This window comes from Crocuta crocuta, unplaced genomic scaffold (genome assembly GCF_008692635.1).
Source record: "Crocuta crocuta isolate KB4526 unplaced genomic scaffold, BGI_CrCroc_1.0 scaffold88, whole genome shotgun sequence".
Lineage (NCBI taxonomy): Eukaryota > Metazoa > Chordata > Mammalia > Carnivora > Hyaenidae > Crocuta > Crocuta crocuta.
In genome coordinates this window covers 1,671,733-1,689,141 of record NW_027532420.1, presented here as the reverse complement: position 1 = coordinate 1,689,141, position 17,409 = coordinate 1,671,733, and the positions used below count along the sequence as shown (strand labels likewise).

The 17,409-nt window shown below is 44.2% G+C and overlaps 1 protein-coding gene across 3 annotated transcripts in view; it reads right to left on the bottom strand.

Annotated features, from left to right (window-relative positions):
- The window catches only part of NEIL3 (nei like DNA glycosylase 3), a 55,867-nt gene that overhangs the window by 14,352 nt on the left and 24,106 nt on the right, over positions 1–17,409 (bottom strand). For 2 of the 3 annotated variants that reach the window (XM_077779067.1, XM_077779069.1), the window contains exons 3-6: positions 13,390–13,524; positions 12,893–13,106; positions 10,293–10,367; positions 8,145–8,311 (exon numbers count right to left, since the gene is read on the bottom strand). In XM_077779067.1, the coding sequence (XP_077635193.1) occupies positions 8,145–8,311; positions 10,293–10,367; positions 12,893–13,106; positions 13,390–13,524 (591 nt within the window). The remainder of the gene's footprint in view (positions 1–8,144; positions 8,312–10,292; positions 10,368–12,892; positions 13,107–13,389; positions 13,525–17,409) is intronic. The other variant, XM_077779068.1, reaches the window with a different exon arrangement.

The following is a 17,409-nucleotide window of genomic DNA, read 5'->3' as shown; positions in this document are numbered from 1 at the left end:
GGAGAGGGAGGGAGGCAAACCATGAGAGACTCTTGAATGCTGAGAACAGACTGAGGACTGATGGATGTGGGGGGGTGGAGGGGGGTGATGGGCATGGAGGAGGCACTCGTGGGGATGAGCACCGGGGGTTATATGGAAACCAACTTGACAATAAACTATTTGTAATAAAAAAAAAAAAAAAAAGGCCCTTTGCAGATGTAATAAAAACTCGTGACATGGGGAGGTTATCCTGGATTATCTGGGTGTTCCCTTAATCCAAACACAAGTGTCCTTGAAAGAGAGAGGCAGAGGGACACTGACAGCCACGCAAGAGAAGGCGATGTGGATGTGACCACAGAGGCAGACACTACAGTGACGCAGACCACAGACCAAGGAAGCTGGGCCGCCGCCACCACGGGAAGCTGGAAAAGGCAGCGGATTGTCCTCTGGCGCCTCTGGAGGGAACACAGCCCCGCCCACACCTCTGGTCGCAGGGAAACTGCTGGTGAACTGGCTTCCAGAACTATGCGAGAATACAGTTCCGTTGCTTTAAGCTATCAAGTTTGTGGTAATTGGTGACGGCAGCCACAGGAAGCCAGTGCAAACAAAATGCATGATCAACCCCCTACCCCAACCAACCCCCCCACCCCCCACACACACCTTGCAACTCTGCTAGTCTGTCTCATGTCAGTAAATGCCACCACTGTGCACTTGACCCATCAGGCCAAACACGCACGAGTCATCCTTAACACTTCTGACCCTCACATCCCACATCCAATCCACCAGCAAATCCCGTGCGCTCCGCTCCAGGGGCAAGCTTACCCTGAAGCTCAGGAAGCTTCCAGAACTCAGTGTGTTCTCCTCTAGGCCAGGGTGGCGAGCGGGAAGAGCGGAAGCAGGAACCCCACCACCTGCCGGGGGCTGAGGGCACCATCGGCGGTGTCTGCCCTGCGGTTCTTCGGAGGCAAGGCCCGGGCTCCGCCAGCACCGCCTTGCATCTGCTCAGTGCCGGCGACAACGTGCCTTGGTGGCATCAGGGGCCGCTGCGCCGTCTTGACTTACAGAAGGACCTGGCCAAGCCCGCCCCCTTCTTCGCTCAAGGGCCGTGAGGCCATCCCCCACGTGCACCACCCTCCCAGGGCCCGGGGCAGCCTGCCCGAGGGGAGACGTCAGAGGCAGCAGAGGCAGGGCCAAGGGCCGGGCGTCTCCTCGACGCTGGCAGCTGTCACAGTCGGGCCCTCGGGCCAGCAGCACTGGGTGCCAACTCGTCCCGCACGCAGACCCTCAGGCCCTCCCCGGGCCCGCGGCTGAGAGGCAGACAGGCCCCCCTCACGACTGGGGCACACACAGCTCCCAGGGCGCCTCGCTGAGCAAAATATTACCGGGGAAGCGAGAGATGTGCCACCATCGACAGCCAATCGTGAAGCTCAAGGACGGTCTGCTTGTCTATCGATGATGAAAACATACAATGTCGTTGATGGTGAAACGACAAAGCAAGGAGGCCAGAAGCCAACACACGGAAGAAGGTAAGGACCCAGCTGTGGCGGGCAGCTAAGAATATCTTATTTGTCTGATGTCTCTGGTGTTTAAAAATTAAAATTTGTTATGTATTTCTTATTCTAAATATTCATAGTAGGAGTAAACTTTGCATTCATACTTTTTAGTATTTTTTTTTTTTTTCATAAAGAAGTCCCCTAAATTGTGTAAGCTTCAGTCCTTAACCCCACCTGAACTTCTAAAAATAGCCTTAGGGGCACCTGGGTGGCTCAGTCACTTACCATACAACTTCGGCTCAGGTCACAAACCCGCAGTTTGTGGGCTCGAGTCCGTTGTCGGGCTCCGTGCTGACAGCTCAGAGCCTGGAGCCTGCTTTGGATTCTGTGTCTCCCTCTCTCTCTGCACCTCCTTAGCTTGGGCTCTCTCTCTCTCCAAATAAGTAAGTATGAGAACATTTTCAAAAGTAAAATAAAAATAGCCTAAATTGTACCCTTTTTTACCCGCCCACCCCACCGCACCCAAGCTGCCATCATTTACCACCGGCACTACTGTGAGGGTCCCCAGTGTCACTCCTTCACTCTGCTCACACCACAGTCCCTTTCCCCACACGGGCCTCACGATCCTCATAAAATACAAGGCGGTTTACGTCTCCCCTCTGCTCAAAACCTTCCAGTGGCTTCCCAGCTACCTCAAGTCAGCACACCTCACAGTGCCCAGAGTGATCACTTAATAAAGAAATCAGTTATGTCTCTCCTGCTCAAATTCCCCAAAGGCATCTGATCATACTCAGAATAAAACCCACGCCTGTTATCACGGCCGGGCTGGCCCTGCTAAATGGAGCAGCCCTGTGCCTGCATTCACTCTGCTCTGCTCGGTCGCGCTTGCCTTGTTTCTCTCCCTAAGACAAGTCAGAGCCTTCACGCCTCTCCAGTCACCTTCTCTTCCACCCCTGATCTTTACAAGTCATCAGACCTTCTCAAAAGGCTCCTCGGGGACTTTATCTGTCCAACCTATTGAAAATGAGCTTCCCTGTCACTGTGTGTCCACTCACTGAGGGTGATGCTTCTTCTGAGCACTGTGTGTCACTATCTGCTACACATACATGGACATACAGCCTTTGCTCCAGAAGTCCTCCTCCCGCTGCCATAGAGAGTCCACGAATATGCGACAAATACAGGCTTAATGAATGAATTCTGCCCTACAGTATCTATTGAGGTTGCTTTCTGGAAGAATACCATTTCTTAGCTGCCAACTGCAATGGCCATCGCTCAAGCCCCACCTGCTCTAACTGCCTGGAGGTCCCTCTCTCAATCACTTCCCAGGGCTCTTCGTCTTCTTTTAATCAGCAGACTGGAGGCAACTTCAAGGCCTTCTCCGGGACTTGCCCTGCTCCTTCGTGCACACCCTCCGTGACTGCAAACGCTAGCGGATTCAACTCTAATCTCAGGTTGTCAGGCGGTGGGGAGGGGCTCTGTTCTCCAAACCAAAGGCTGAAGTCGTAGGTGGAGGAGGAGGGTGCCTCCAGGGAATCCGTGCACCTCTCAGTGGAGACTACGTACCAGCACGGGACTGATTTTGCGTGTCTAAACAAAAGAGACTATTTTCTTAAAGACAGCAATGGACATATTAATTAAAAACATTGAAAGTTACAAAACATAAAGCGCCATTTAAAGAGGGCTTGAATGAGAAACAAAACAAAACAAAACAAAACACATCCAAGCTGCTACCCAACTGCTATTTCAATGGAACCAATTGCTACTCTGGTCCACTCGGGCCCCTCACTCACAGAGCACTGGCACTTCCGAGGGCTACTCCGGGCTACTCGGGCCCCTCACTTACAGAGCACCGGCACTTCCGGGGAGCCCCCCACAAAGTGTTTCTTCTGCTGAAACTGAAAGGTGTTTACTATCATGAGGCTTGAGATAAGAGGCTTAAGCAGGAAGCAGCTCAGGTCTGCCCCCATTCCCTCCACCTGGTCTGACTGTGGAGCCGCCAGGCAAGGCGCCTTCGTGGGTTCCTGTTTCCCAGACTTGAGCTCTTACAGCTTTTTTCTTAATCTCGTGACTTACACCCACGTTCATTTTGCCTACATGACCCCCAAATTCCCATTCTAGCGTATGATAATTGAGCTGGGTTTCATTTATTGTACTCCAAAGAACCCCGTTTTTTAAGTTATGTGTTTAAACATGACAGCTGTGTTAATCAAACTCTCTTCCCAAAACAAGGCTACCCTATCAAGACTAACCCTCTACAGATTTTCCTCATTCACATATCCTAAGTGCCCTGTGATTGTTCCGTTCCCCTCAGAAATCTCTGCCAGCCCGGACCTGCCTTAAAAATTGGCTTGTAGGGGCGTCCGGGTGGCTCAAGTGGTTAAGCTTCCGAGGTCAGCTCAGGTCATGATCTCTCCATAGCTGAGTTCAAGCCCCACCTTGGGCTCTGTGCTGACAGACAGCTCAGAGCCTGGAGCCTACTTCGGATTCTGTGTCACCTCTCTGCCCCTTCCCCAGCTCATGGTCTCGCGCTGGTGCTCTCTCTCTTTCAAAATAAACATTCAAAAAAAATTGTTTTGTAAACCTCAGTAACTTCTCATTAACTCGCAACCAGTTCTCAATACTTTCCAAATTAGATGGTTTTCAGAGACCTAAGGTGTTTTCAGGCAGGAACAAAACACCATCCCCTGAAGCTCTCCAGATGCAAGGTCCTGCCTCTTGTCTTTTTTTTTTTTTTTAATGTTTATTTATTTTTGAGAGAGAGAGTGAGAGAGACAGAGACAGAGCTTGAGTTGGGGAGGGGCACAGAGAGAGGGAGACACAGAACCTGAAGCAGGCTCCAGGCTCTGAGCTGTCAGCACAGAGCCCGATGCGGGGCTCGAACTCAAGAACTGTGACATCATGCCCTGAGCCAAAGCCAGTCGCCCAGCCAACAGAGCCGCCCAGCCACCCCCTGCCTCGTGTCTTGGATGAATTCCTTCCACACTGATCTCAAAGGTCACCTTCTTCAGTAATCCTTCCTTGTTCTCCCGGGTGCAGAATGACTTCACTGCTGTTAGTACAAACGTGCCCTCTGCCCCGCTGCCATCCCAAACCCAGTGCAGTTTTAATATCTATTTACTCCCCACCTTAGACTTTGAGGGGCTAAATTTTATTTTTTTTATGTTTATTAATTTTGAGAAAGAGAGAGACCATGCACACACACGTGTGAGCAGGGGAGGGGCAGAGAGGAGGGAGACTCCCAAGCTGGCTCTGTGCTGAGCTCCTGATACAGGGCTTGATCCCAGGATCCAGGAAATCATGACCTGAGCCAAAACCAAGAGTCGGACACTTAACCGACTGAGCCACCCAGGCGCCCCTAAGTTTTGTCTTTGTATTCGCAGCACCTGAATTATAACAGACACTAATTAAGAGAGTAATAAAAACACATTTTAAAAATTAATAAAGAAATGACTAGCACAGAAAAGGAAACAGCAAGAGTTTCCTCTTAAGGAGAAAATGCTCACCTGTACACATTATGCTCGTTCTACACAAAGAAGAGCCGACAATAAATGGGACCAGTATTCAGTGTGGCATAATCAATAAAGACTGGAAAATGTGGGGAGGACTTCATGAAGGAGTTAGATTAACTGTGCGAGTGAAAGCACCCAAGGGTTTAGATCAATGCTGTTGGGCTTTCGTATTTCTTCAACTAAATTTGAAAAGACTTTAACTTAGGATGAGAAAATGGAGTCAGCATTAAAAATGTTCCAAAACCCATCCAGAAAATGAACAGAATACGCTTCATGATAGAAATCTCAGGACAAAAATTACTGGTTTTCTAATGTCTTATTATGTATGCATTTATTTGTCAATATAGAGTTGCTTTTCCAAATGATGTCTTAAGCTAAATGCCAATATATAAATCAGAAGTAGCTTAGGAGAGAGGAGGGGTTGCAGGCTTAGGATTTTTCCAGTACAGCAAGGCTTCCTCTAGCTCAGAAATGTACCTACGTCTCCTGCAGGGAACCCTTGAACTTTNCTCTCTCTCTCTCTCCTAGAAATAAATAAAACATTAAAAAAAATTTTTAAAACCTAGTTTCAAACAACCCTTGGAATCAACATTTCTATGATAAACAACATATTTCTTTGATCATTTGGAAGAATACTTTTTCTAAACCCCCCAAACTATCAATTCATAGAAAACAAATAGAGAACATTAAGCATTTATTCAGGAGACAAACATTTATCAAATGTCCTCTATCTGCCATATACCGTGTTACATGCATTTGGTCAGATAAGTGTACACCTATAATATTAAAACTAAGGAAGCCATAAATCTGCACAATAAATATACCATCCAAATAGATCTCCAATCTGGATGGCAGCACAGTGGGGTGAAGAAGCGGAGAGGAAGAAGCTGTGAGTGGTTTAAGAGCTGAGAACAGGAGAAGGGGGAAGGAGAGAGGAAACCACAGGGGCAGGGTGGGCGGGCAGACCGCCACAGACACACCGGCGAAGGCGAAGGGGGCCTCCCCCACAGACCACCTCCAGCCCGTGGCCCTGAGCCGGCCACTGCGCAAGAAGGCGCCTCCCTCCCCAGGGGCCACATTGCGTCTTTCCCTCCCTGGCCACCTATTCAGAGCCTATCACCGTTTCTTTCTAGCTCATTCTTTTGCTCCTATGCTGGATACTATCTGAGGCTCAGACCTTGGCTCCTCCCTCCCTACTTTCCCTGTGAACTGATCCCTCTGGAATACTTCACTTCATAAGGGCACCTGGGAGCTCACCCAGTTGAGCGTTGGATTCCTGGTTTGGGCTCAGGGCATCATTCCAGGGTCATGGGATCCAGCGCCATGTCAGGCCCCCCACTGGGGATGGAACCTGCTTAAGATTCTCTCTCCCTCTGCACCTCTCCCCCCCTCACGCACACTTGCCCTCTCTCAAAAATGAATAAATAAATAAATAAAATGAATACTTGCTCTTAATAAGCATCAAGCTATTACCTACCGTCTGTGATATGGCTGTGCACACACCTCTTCAGACATCCACTGTTGCTTTACACAGACAACATTCTTTTCCCCTCTATCCCAAAATGGTGACTATCTTTTAAAAGTAAATTTCAGGGGCGCCTGGGGGGCTCAGTCGGTTAAGCATGCAACTTCGGCTCAGGTCATGATCTCACCATTCATGAGTTCAAGCCCCACGTCGGGCTCTGTGCTGCCAGCTAGCTCACAGCCTGCAGCCTACTTCAGATTCTGTGTCTCCCTCTCTCTCTCAAAAATAAAATAAACATTAAAAAAAAAGTAAACCTCACACGTTTTCTATGACATCTTCCCAGCCTTGTGTGTACATATAAACCTTTCATATCCCTAAACTCTTAAGGCACTTAATGTGCTTTCTGTCTGTACTGGTTATTTTGGCTTATAACCACATATATTCCTTTACAATATTATTTTTTAAATGTTTATTTATTTTGAGAGACAGAGAGAGAAACTGAGAGCAGGAGAAGGGAGAGGAAGAGAACCCCAAGCAGACTCCCCGCTCAGTGTGGAGCCCAATGAGGGGCTCAATGCCACGAACTGTGAGATCATGACCTGAGGTGCAATCAAGAGTCAGACACTTAACCGAATGAGCCACCCAGGCACCCAGTACTCCTTTATATTATTAATATCTGTCCCAGCTTTTCCCAAAGGGACCTAAAGCCTTTTACCAGGCTAACTGCGCACTGGGGTAAAGGAAGTAATCAGACCTTTTGGGGACCACTGGACACTGGCTCCAAACAGATGCTAATTCAAAGAGACTCAGAACAGCACTGTGCTCCACCCACACAAGAGGGGCTTGGGGCGGTCAAGTGATCAATGGAGTTGCAGCTCAGCTCCATCTCAGTGGATCCCTGAACCTCTCCTGTGGTTATTTCCCTAGTTCTGGAAGGCGTAATTGCAATAGACATATTCAGCAGCCGAAAGAGTCACCTTTAGCAAGCAGTCGATTACTTAATAAGACATGAATTTTGTCAAGAGATCTTGCTTAGATTTATAATATTATTTCTAAATAAAGCAAAAACTTTTGAAGAGTTGCATCTGTCCAGCTGACCTATCTATACCTCCTGGTAATCACTTTACAAACAAGATTAAAGCTGAGTGCTGGATATTAACGTCTGAACACGAGATTTTCTACTGAATCCAGAAGTGGACCAGTAATCATCTTCAGCTTATCCTGGTTTTTTGTTGTTTTAATTTGAAGAAAGAGAGATGTGCATGAGTGGGAGAGAGGGGCAAAGGAAGCAAGGGAGAGAGAGTGTGAGAGAGAGGGAGGAAGGTGGGGGGAGAGAGAGACAGAGAGAGACAGAGACAGAGAGAGAGAGAGGGAGANGGGAGGGAGAGAGAGAGAGAGAGAGAGAGGGAGAGGAGAGGAGAGGAGAGAGACAGACTGAGAATCTTAAACAGGCTCCATGCTCAGCACGGAGCCCAACGCAGGCTGGATCCCATGACCCTGGGATCATGACCTGAGCTGAAATCAAGAGTCAGACGCTCAACTGGCTGAGTCACTCAGGCACCCTCTCCTGGTGTTTTGATAATGGTATTTACGATTTCCTTCCAAGGGTTCAAATATCTCCGAATTGTGTTCTTATTAATAGCTTTTGAGTTCGTGAATTAGGGCAAATGGCATACACGTTTAAACTGGATAACTCACCATATGTCAACATGCTGAGGATTTTCTTCCTGACAGTGAGGACAGAAGTACGTCATTCTGTTATTCTCTCCCAAGCGACACACAGTTATTTTGCACCAGCACTGACAACAGTTAGGGCGCCTGTAAACCTTACAGTGTTTAGAGATAGCAGACCCGGTTTTCTGGCACTAAAAACAAACAAATAAAAAACCAAACGCTACATTATCTATAAGATGGTGTTTCAAGGAACCAAAGATACATTCTTGAAAGTCATTTCTGAAAATAACTTGGTTAAAATTTACGTGTTTGTACATATGTCCGTACATGTTCCTTTCATCTGAAAGGTATTGACAAGATTCAGCAATTACTGTCAAACAACATTGGTGTGAAATAATTAAGTCATTATTTTACAATTTATTAGTATTCAAAATTATCCTGTGCATAGCATTTTTTACCTAAATGAAATATAAAATTCTACAATTTAAAATGTCTTTCATGTTTTTAAGATTCTTTTAAAAACTAAACATAATTATGTGGTTTTAAGAAAAAGGCTAGATTAGCTTGAAATCTGAATTATTTTTAGGACACTAAAGCTGCTTACTTTCTTTCAACAGACAAAAACAAAAAATTATGTGTAGCGCCAAAAACTTGAGATCACTTTCTTTGTTGATCTGAAAAAAACACTTTTTCATTTTTAATGCTACAAATTCACTAAAGAAAAAAAACAAAAATTCAAATGCCTTCCTAGCAGAGAACATGTATACATTCTCATTCACAAGGCGTTTTGATATTCCCCATCACAGCTTTATTCTACTCACATATATTTAAAGCTCCTAAAAAGAGGATGTTTTGGGCTTACATCAGCTCTGTGAAAATCTCAGGACACAGAAATATGACTCATCATCCACAGGTTGAAAATTACATAAACAACTTTTATTGATTTACTTGAAGTATTAAAATACCCAATTTAATATGGGCAGAAAATGGATCGTTCTCTATAATCAACTTCCCCCGGAAGAAGAAGCAAGCATACAGAATACTAAAATAGCTATGGGGTGGGGCGGCTGGGTGGCTCAGTCAGTGAAGTGTCCTACTTCAGGTCACGATCTTGTGGTTCGTGAGTTTGAGCCCCACGTCGGGCTCTGTGCTGACAGCTCAGAGCCTGGAGCCTGCTTCGGATTCTGTGTTCCCTGTCTCTCTGCCCCTGCCCTGCTTACACTCGATCTCTCACAAAAATAAACATATAGTTAAAAAACTTAAAAAAAAAATAGTTATGGGGCACCTGGGTGGCTCAGTGGGTTAAGGGTCCAACTCTTGATTTTGGTACAGGTTATGATCTCATGGTTCATGGGATCGAGCCCTACATCAGGATCTACACTGACAGTGCAGAGCCTGCTTGAGATTTCCCTCTTTCCTTCTCTCTGCCCCTTCCCCACTCACCTCACACACACTCTGTCCCTCAAAAAATAAAATAGTCATAATACTCAAGGCAGACATGTAAAGTAGGAGGTCCATTAACACTCCAGGCCAGTTAATGAAGACTCCTGAACATACTAAAAATAAACATTTTGAATACAGAAAATGGACAGTGGAGTAAAAAAACCTGTCACATATGATACCTTGTTTAAAATATAAGATGTGCTTTTTGAATTCTATATGTAGATGTATATGCATATACACAGCTTCCAAAATTTACAGTTAGCAAGTACTTAGTTCATTCTCAGAACAGTCTTTGTGGTAGGCAGATAATTATTATCCCATTTTACAGATGAGGAAACTAAACCTAAATTACTTAAATAATCTAAATCACACAGAGAGCAAGTGGCAAAATCCTACTGAATTGAGGTCTATTTATTCCAAAGAATTGAGTTCTCTCTCTAGAGTTTTGACATTTTACTTTTCTATATCCAAGACCAGAATAAGAATCTAAGTAAAATGCTAACATAGCTGTTCCCCAACTTAGTCTAAGTTTAACATAATTATTGTTAGACAAGTTTGGACTGACCCATGACAAAAAATTCCCGGATGTTAATTACGCCCACAGGGCACGCTCCCTCACTGTACCTCTACACACTGGCCACTAGATGGCGACATCCAGCCTAAACATTTTGGGTGCAACCAAAAGGGAAACCGTTGACATTTTACAAGTAGAAAAAATTTTGCTCTCACCCTATAAAAAAGAATACTGAAGTCACGTATCATTTTCACAAGGTGATGAGTCTGTTCATCTGTTAACTGACGAGCCTTCAAATAGAAAAACAAATGAGGACAGTTTCACAGTTTGTTCTTTACTGTACAAAAATAATACCAGTTGCTGGTTCTAAGAGAACTATCAACAGATTTAAAATACGTGCATGATCTTCTGGAACTCCACTCACGCACCTACTTAGTGTCATTAACAATGGTTTTATTTTTAGGTGATGGCATTACAGAGGAAAAAAATACCATTTTTATAAGTTTTATATCTAAATTCAAGTATTTATTGAATATCTCTTCTGTTTCAGACGTCTTCAAAGTCCCAGCATTGTTCATCAGCCCCCTCGAAAAGCCCTGCTGGATTTGCAAAAAGAAAAAAAAGAAAGAAAAAACAGAAAGAAAACAAAAGGAAAAAGGAGGAAGGGGGAGGGAGGGAAAAATCAGCAAAGACATAGATGACCATCAAGGTCACTATCAGGCCTAAAAAAGATATGAATTTATATACATGCATTAGTATCAGAGTACTTATTAACACCTGGAAGAACTCAGAAATAGACCTCACTGAAGAATTTTTTGTGACACAGCCTGGCATAAATCTCAGCATTATCCTTGTAGAATTACTCATTATTTGGCATGCGGTTTAATAGAGATGCCAGAAAAAGTTCTGACGGTTTATCCTTGTTTATGTACGTGAATGTATACATACATCTATACACAATAGAAACTATTTATCAGTGACCATAAAACCTAAAGTCATCTAGTCAACATAATCATTATGAAAGTATTATGTATATTTTTCATTTATTGAAGGTTTAAAGCATATACGCTTCTACAACTGACTTATTGCTTCCTGTATCTTATACACTAGATTCACTCATACGCCGCAATGTTAAAGTGTACTTTTTCAATAACTGTGCGTGTGCTTTTAGGGGGTGAATAGCTAAACTTGAGAACTGCTATTATTTTCAAACTCCCAGACGTTATGGACAGATGATGCCTCACTAGATGAATGGCTGGCTGGATGTACTAATGAAAAGTAAATTCTGAGTTTATGAGAAATAATAACAATACTCTGAGTAACAATACTCTAGGTTCTTTTTTTCAAAAGCGTTTTCCATAGGTGTCTGGGTGATTTTCAAAAGCTCATTCTTATTAAAAATCTGTTTTATTAGTTACTCCCATGTTAGAGAAATTTAAATAACCTGTTCCAAGAGTTAAAAAGCAGAATCTAATCTAGAAAGACTATTAACTGGTTTCTTTTAACACTTATTTCTTATGGATTTGGATTTAACAAAAACCATCTAGGAAATAATTATACAAAATCAAATAGTTTCTCTGGATTCGTGCGGAAGATGATTTAGTTTAAAGAGACCAGTTGGATGTAGATAAAAGCCCTCAGGGAGATTTCTTCCCTAGAAACTAAAATACACGTAACCTTCTACCTGGGTTTGAGGTCTAAGCTCTCTGACCTTCTCACAACTTTGCCCTGTAAATCACCACTCTCCTTCCTACAAGTTTGACCTGCTCTTCTTTACCATTTTTTTTTTCTCATTTAAATAAGTCTGTATCTCTTCTGTTGAAGAACAAGGAAAAAACAAAACCTGGTCCTTGTCCTGAAAATCCACACACACACACACACACACACACACACACACACACACACACACCCGCCCAGGCCTGAGAAATCCGCATTTTCCCTTTACTCCAGTCTAAACTACTTAACAAGTGCTCCACATTTTGTCTCCATTCCCCCACCAACCTCTTACTCCTCAATCTCTCCCATGCTCAGCCCCCAACAAAGTATTTGCTAACATCACAAGAGCTACACACAGGAACACGTGAGTGTGTACGGAGTGTGAATTTAACATGCCGGGTTCAAAAAGCAAGCTGTGAGCTTACTTCGTTCATACCCCCAACAGATATTTCTTTGATGTCTTCCATGTGCTAGACGCTGCATTCTCTGCGCTTGGATACATCAGGAACAAAACAGACACCTCCCCCCTAAGACACTGCAGGGCAGCCGGAGACAGATTTTAAATAAGTATAACAAGTAAGAATTAGGTTGATCAAAAAGTGATCAGTGGCATGGGGAAAATAAAGAGCGAGGCAAGGTAGGGGAGTTGGGGGGACGTGAAGTGGGGAGGAAGGGATGCACAGAGCAATTTTAAATAGAGAGGTCAGGGGACGCCTGGGTGGCTCGGCCAGTTAGACGTCCCGCTCTTCATCTCAGCCATCTCAGCTCAGGCCATGCGGGATCTCACGGCTGTGGGATCAAGACGGGCGTCTGGCCCTTCGCTGACTGCTCAGAGCCTGCTTGGGGTTCTCTGTCTCTCTCTCTCTCTGTCCCTTCCTTGCCCACTCTCTCTCAAAATAAAGATTAATAAATAAACAAAAAAAAGAAATAGAGTGGTCAGTGCCAGCCTCATTAAGAAGTTAACAAGAACAAAGACCCCCAACGTCTCTGTTTGGGGGAGAATGTTTTGTAGCAACACAGACTTACGTGTTCCACACCGGTCCCTTAACAGTATTTAAAAATACAAAAGTCATTAAAAAAAAAAATACTTATCACCTACTTTGACAGCTGGGTGGAGACCACTGTCAAAGAGAGCTTCGTTTTTGATGATGTTCCCTACTCCAGGCAATACTTTCTGGTCCATTAGCACGTCACACAACATCCGTCCTTTTTGCTTTCTAACTTCACTTTCTGCTCTTGAGAAACTAAATTTAGGCGAACATACATCTAATTCTTCCATCATTCTTATTCTCCGTTGGCTTTCTGTTGAGTTTCTGTAGAAAGGAGATATAAAACACATTCATCATAAGTCTTTGCACAGTGTCATTTAAAATGATCGTTGATGTACACAATTTCCGTTAATTGGGGTGGAAGGTGATATAGCCAAACAATGAAGACCCTAACAAATGAGATTATCTGACGGCTCTTTCAAAATGAGCTTTTATCAGTTATAAACCATTTTTAAGCCATCTACTTGTCTCCACATTTCAAACCAAACCGCATCTCTAACTCTGCACTTTTCCAGCCGAAGTACTTTTATTTTCTTCTCTTTTTTACCTGATTTCTACGGATGAGTCAAAGAAACAAATGAGATCTTCAGTGAGCTGTACTTCAAGAACAGGAGAAACTCCATTTTTATGTTTATTTTCCAGTGGATTAATCATGATGAAGCCTTTCATTCCAAAATGAATCCTGAAACAACATCAGACCCATTTTTGAGTGGCAGAAAGTATATTGTGTATCTAATTTTTGTTCCTTCATTTCACTTTTTGGATTATAAGCAAAGAAATGTCACTCAAGACAGGCACTTTTACACGGCAAACAATGTAGCTAATGTTACATATTTTTCCGTTCTGGGATTGTATCCTTATAAAACTAGATATGACAATCAGTTTTTCAAACCGCAAATAAGATAAATTCCTAGAGAAATAATAAGGGCCCCACAATAAGCTCAAGAAAACATACCCTGTTCTTTTCTTGTCAGATGAAGTACCTTTATTCACGGAACAGTCTAGCGTCTCCACTTTCTGTCAGATTCAAAGGCTTTGGATGAAATGAGGCTAGATTTAAATTGCCTATAGTTGTTTCTGTTTTGTTTTGTTTTGTTTTTATAAATTCCACAAAGCCACTAACATTCAAATTCTGTATCTAGCCACAATGGATGGGAAGTGTTTCCGTACTCCAAAACGGTATCTACAGTTTGAGAAACTCTTTTCTTCCCCCTTGCTCTGGGATGCACAATGAAGCGATTGTTTTTTTGCTTTTTTGTTTTGTTTTGTTTTGTTTTGTTGCAAATCTTAACGTATCAAAAGAGAAGAGAACAAGTCAAAATGCTATTTACTGTCTTCAGTTCTTTTAGTTTTCTTTTACCTTTCCATGTACTGGGAAGAGGGGATTTATAAATATTTACGGTTAGCTTGAAAGCCACAATGCAGTGATGAAAAATGTATAACCTTTCAGTTTTTATAGGACTGATTAGCATGTCCAGTAAAAACGCGCACACACAAAATAAAAAAAGAAAGAAAAAAGAACGAAAGAGAAAAAGCGGTTTTGTGAGGCCTCTGATGACGAAGATCAAAAACGATTCTCCAGATGAAATACTGTGTCCCACCTCCCCACTCCTCCTTACAGCTTTGTTGAGTTAATAAATATGGCAGTTTGGGCAGCAAACGTTACCACACTGTGCTTCTAATTCCAAAGCACCGTGTTACAGTATTGTACAAGGTTAACCAGTCTAACTTTAAAAATGTGGGATTTAAACTCTGTGTGCCCTACCATCAATCATAAATGCATTTTACATGCCCCATACTTCCTGACAGGAAAAATGTGTGCCTGTAAGTACTCCATAATTTAGCTTCTGGAGGTTCAACCCCAGCGAAAGGTGTACAGCTGTCATGCCCAGAAGCCATCATATCTAAAATCTTTTTAGTTGCATGGCTCATAAAGTGGATTCCAAATCACTTTCTGTAATGAAACTGCATCCACATAAAACATCTCAAAGGTTAAGACCCAAACAAAATGCAGCAGGAGCCCCCAGTAAGAAGCCTGAATCAAATTAAATATGCTTTTTTTTTTGTCTTATAAATCTATTCAATTTAGAAGAAAACGTGCATACAAAACTAAATTTAGTTTATTTTNAGGTGTACAGCTGTCATGCCCAGAAGCCATCATATCTAAAATCTTTTTAGTTGCATGGCTCATAAAGTGGATTCCAAATCACTTTCTGTAATGAAACTGCATCCACATAAAACATCTCAAAGGTTAAGACCCAAACAAAATGCAGCAGGAGCCCCCAGTAAGAAGCCTGAATCAAATTAAATATGCTTTTTTTTTGTCTTATAAATCTATTCAATTTAGAAGAAAACGCGCATACAAAACTAAATTTAGTTTATTTCTATTTACTTTAATCGAACACCAAAATGTTGTCATCACTGAGTCCCAACAAGCCACCACATTTTGTGTTTATTGTTAAGTACGCTTTACACTAAACTAAGAAAAATATACCAGCACCGTGAAAATTTCTGAGGCACAGTAAACATCTGTACTGTTTTAACAACTGCCATACTGATCTTTTTGGAGATCAGGACGAAGGCTCATTATCACATTTACATTCAAGAGTTAGATCTGCTTTTCAAGATTCTGCATTATAATCAACTAGTTAGGAAAACTGTATTAGATCTTGATTTCCAGCTCCTGAGCCTCTGACGCTCCTTCCACCCCCAGTCCAATGACTGGTGATCCAATGACTGCCCGAGATCATCTACTCTGCACAGTACGGCTGGCTGCCAACAGGGGCCTTAGGCCCAACTCTGAGTCAGTCTCTTGTGTCTTCCTGAAGAGCTCATGCCTTGACAGAGTTGATCAGGAATGGACACCGGAGTCAAGCCAGACCCATGAGTATGCAGTATCTGGAGTCCCCAGCCTTCTCCGGACAGATTTACGGATTTGGGAAGTAGAAAGACCAGTTTCTTGTTAGTCCCAGGAGATCTAAGATGGGCACAGTCTTGGGGAACGTGAGCCAATGAGGGCGGCAGAGAAGCCAAGAGCGGCCTGACCACAAAATGGAAGATGGCAGCAGATTGCAGTGAGGGACAGAATCAAAAACGCACAGTCCTCAGAGCATTCAGTCTTTGCTTCCAGTGCTTCTGGAAACCCGGCTGTATCTTCAGGTAAGACGCTGCATGTTCTTATAATAAATATTCACGGATCTCGGTTGAGTTGGGCTTCCGTCACTTGCAACCAAAGTTCCAACATAAAAGAATTATGTCCAAACTAAAAATTGAAGCGACAGTGGAAAAACTACTCTAGTTAGAAATGGCTTCCTAACACCAATCAATAAATAAGACCTGATCCTGTTTTAAGCAGCAGCCACATTCTCTCCATCAGAGAGATCGGAACATCCTTACGCAAACAACAGTGTCAGAGGTTCATCTTAGGGACAACTATACACTGCTAACGAGATGACTGCTTATGAAAATTATCAAGCTGTCAGCAGTGACCGAAGGATAGTAACGAGTGTAAAATAGTTGAATGTGATTACTGTAAAGTTTATGCTATGGATTGCAGGAAGGAAGTTATAAAACAGTATGGACTTACCTACGTTAAAGAAGAAGCAGGGTGTTCTGCACCTGCTTAGGCTACAGAAGCTAAGAGCACATACAGCCTCTCTCCTAACATGGAGAGAAAACCCATATTATTTACAAAATCCTAAGTCTCTTGAGCCCACCAGAGACATGGGTTTGCAGGCAGCCGGGTGAGCTGAATTCCAGAGTCACCAGTCCCTCCACGTGGAAACGCAGACACAAATTACTGTACCGGAAACACGGGTTAACGCAACGGCTGAATTTAACAAACTCCTGCGTCCTGAGTGTGGCTGGTGCAACAGTCCAGCATCCCAGAGGCCCGGCCACAGGAGAGCACGGGCTTGCGCGTGAGCTCCCTCCCGCGCACGTGCCCCAGTTGTGCATCAGAAAGAGGAGTCACGGGAGGGGACCGAAAGGGTCACCCCTGGTGGCACAGCACCTGTCTGTCGCCGAGGGAGAGGGACGGACAGAAAGCCGGGGTCCCTGCGGGGCTGAGGGGAACCCTCCTTTGCACCAGGAAGCCCTGCACCCTGCAGCTACATAAGCGGGCCGCCACGGGGGCGACAGGGAGCTCTCGGCCACCAGGCTGGGGCCAAAACACCGCTGCTGAGGACGCAGAGCAAAAGCCATCAGTCTTCAGGGGAGACGCAGGGACTCAGCTTTGTCACAGACTCCTGCGGGGATACGAGACATGTGTTCCCACTGAGAAGGAAATGCCCTTGGACAGGAGACCACCCGCAGGCGGAAGCAGGGGCTGCCTGGGGGACGGGAGGGCCAGCAGCTCTGGAGAGAGGACACACTGCAGTCCACGTGCACAGGGCCTAGAAGAACCGCTTTCCCCATCACGCACCTCGCACTGGACGACAGGCAACAGCAGTGCTGGGGGTCGGGGTGGGAGGGGAGGCACGCGGAGACACCCCGGACACAAATACGCAGGGTCTGCTAAAAGCTGAGAGCAGGGCGGAAACACGGAGAGACAGCCGCAGCCACACCA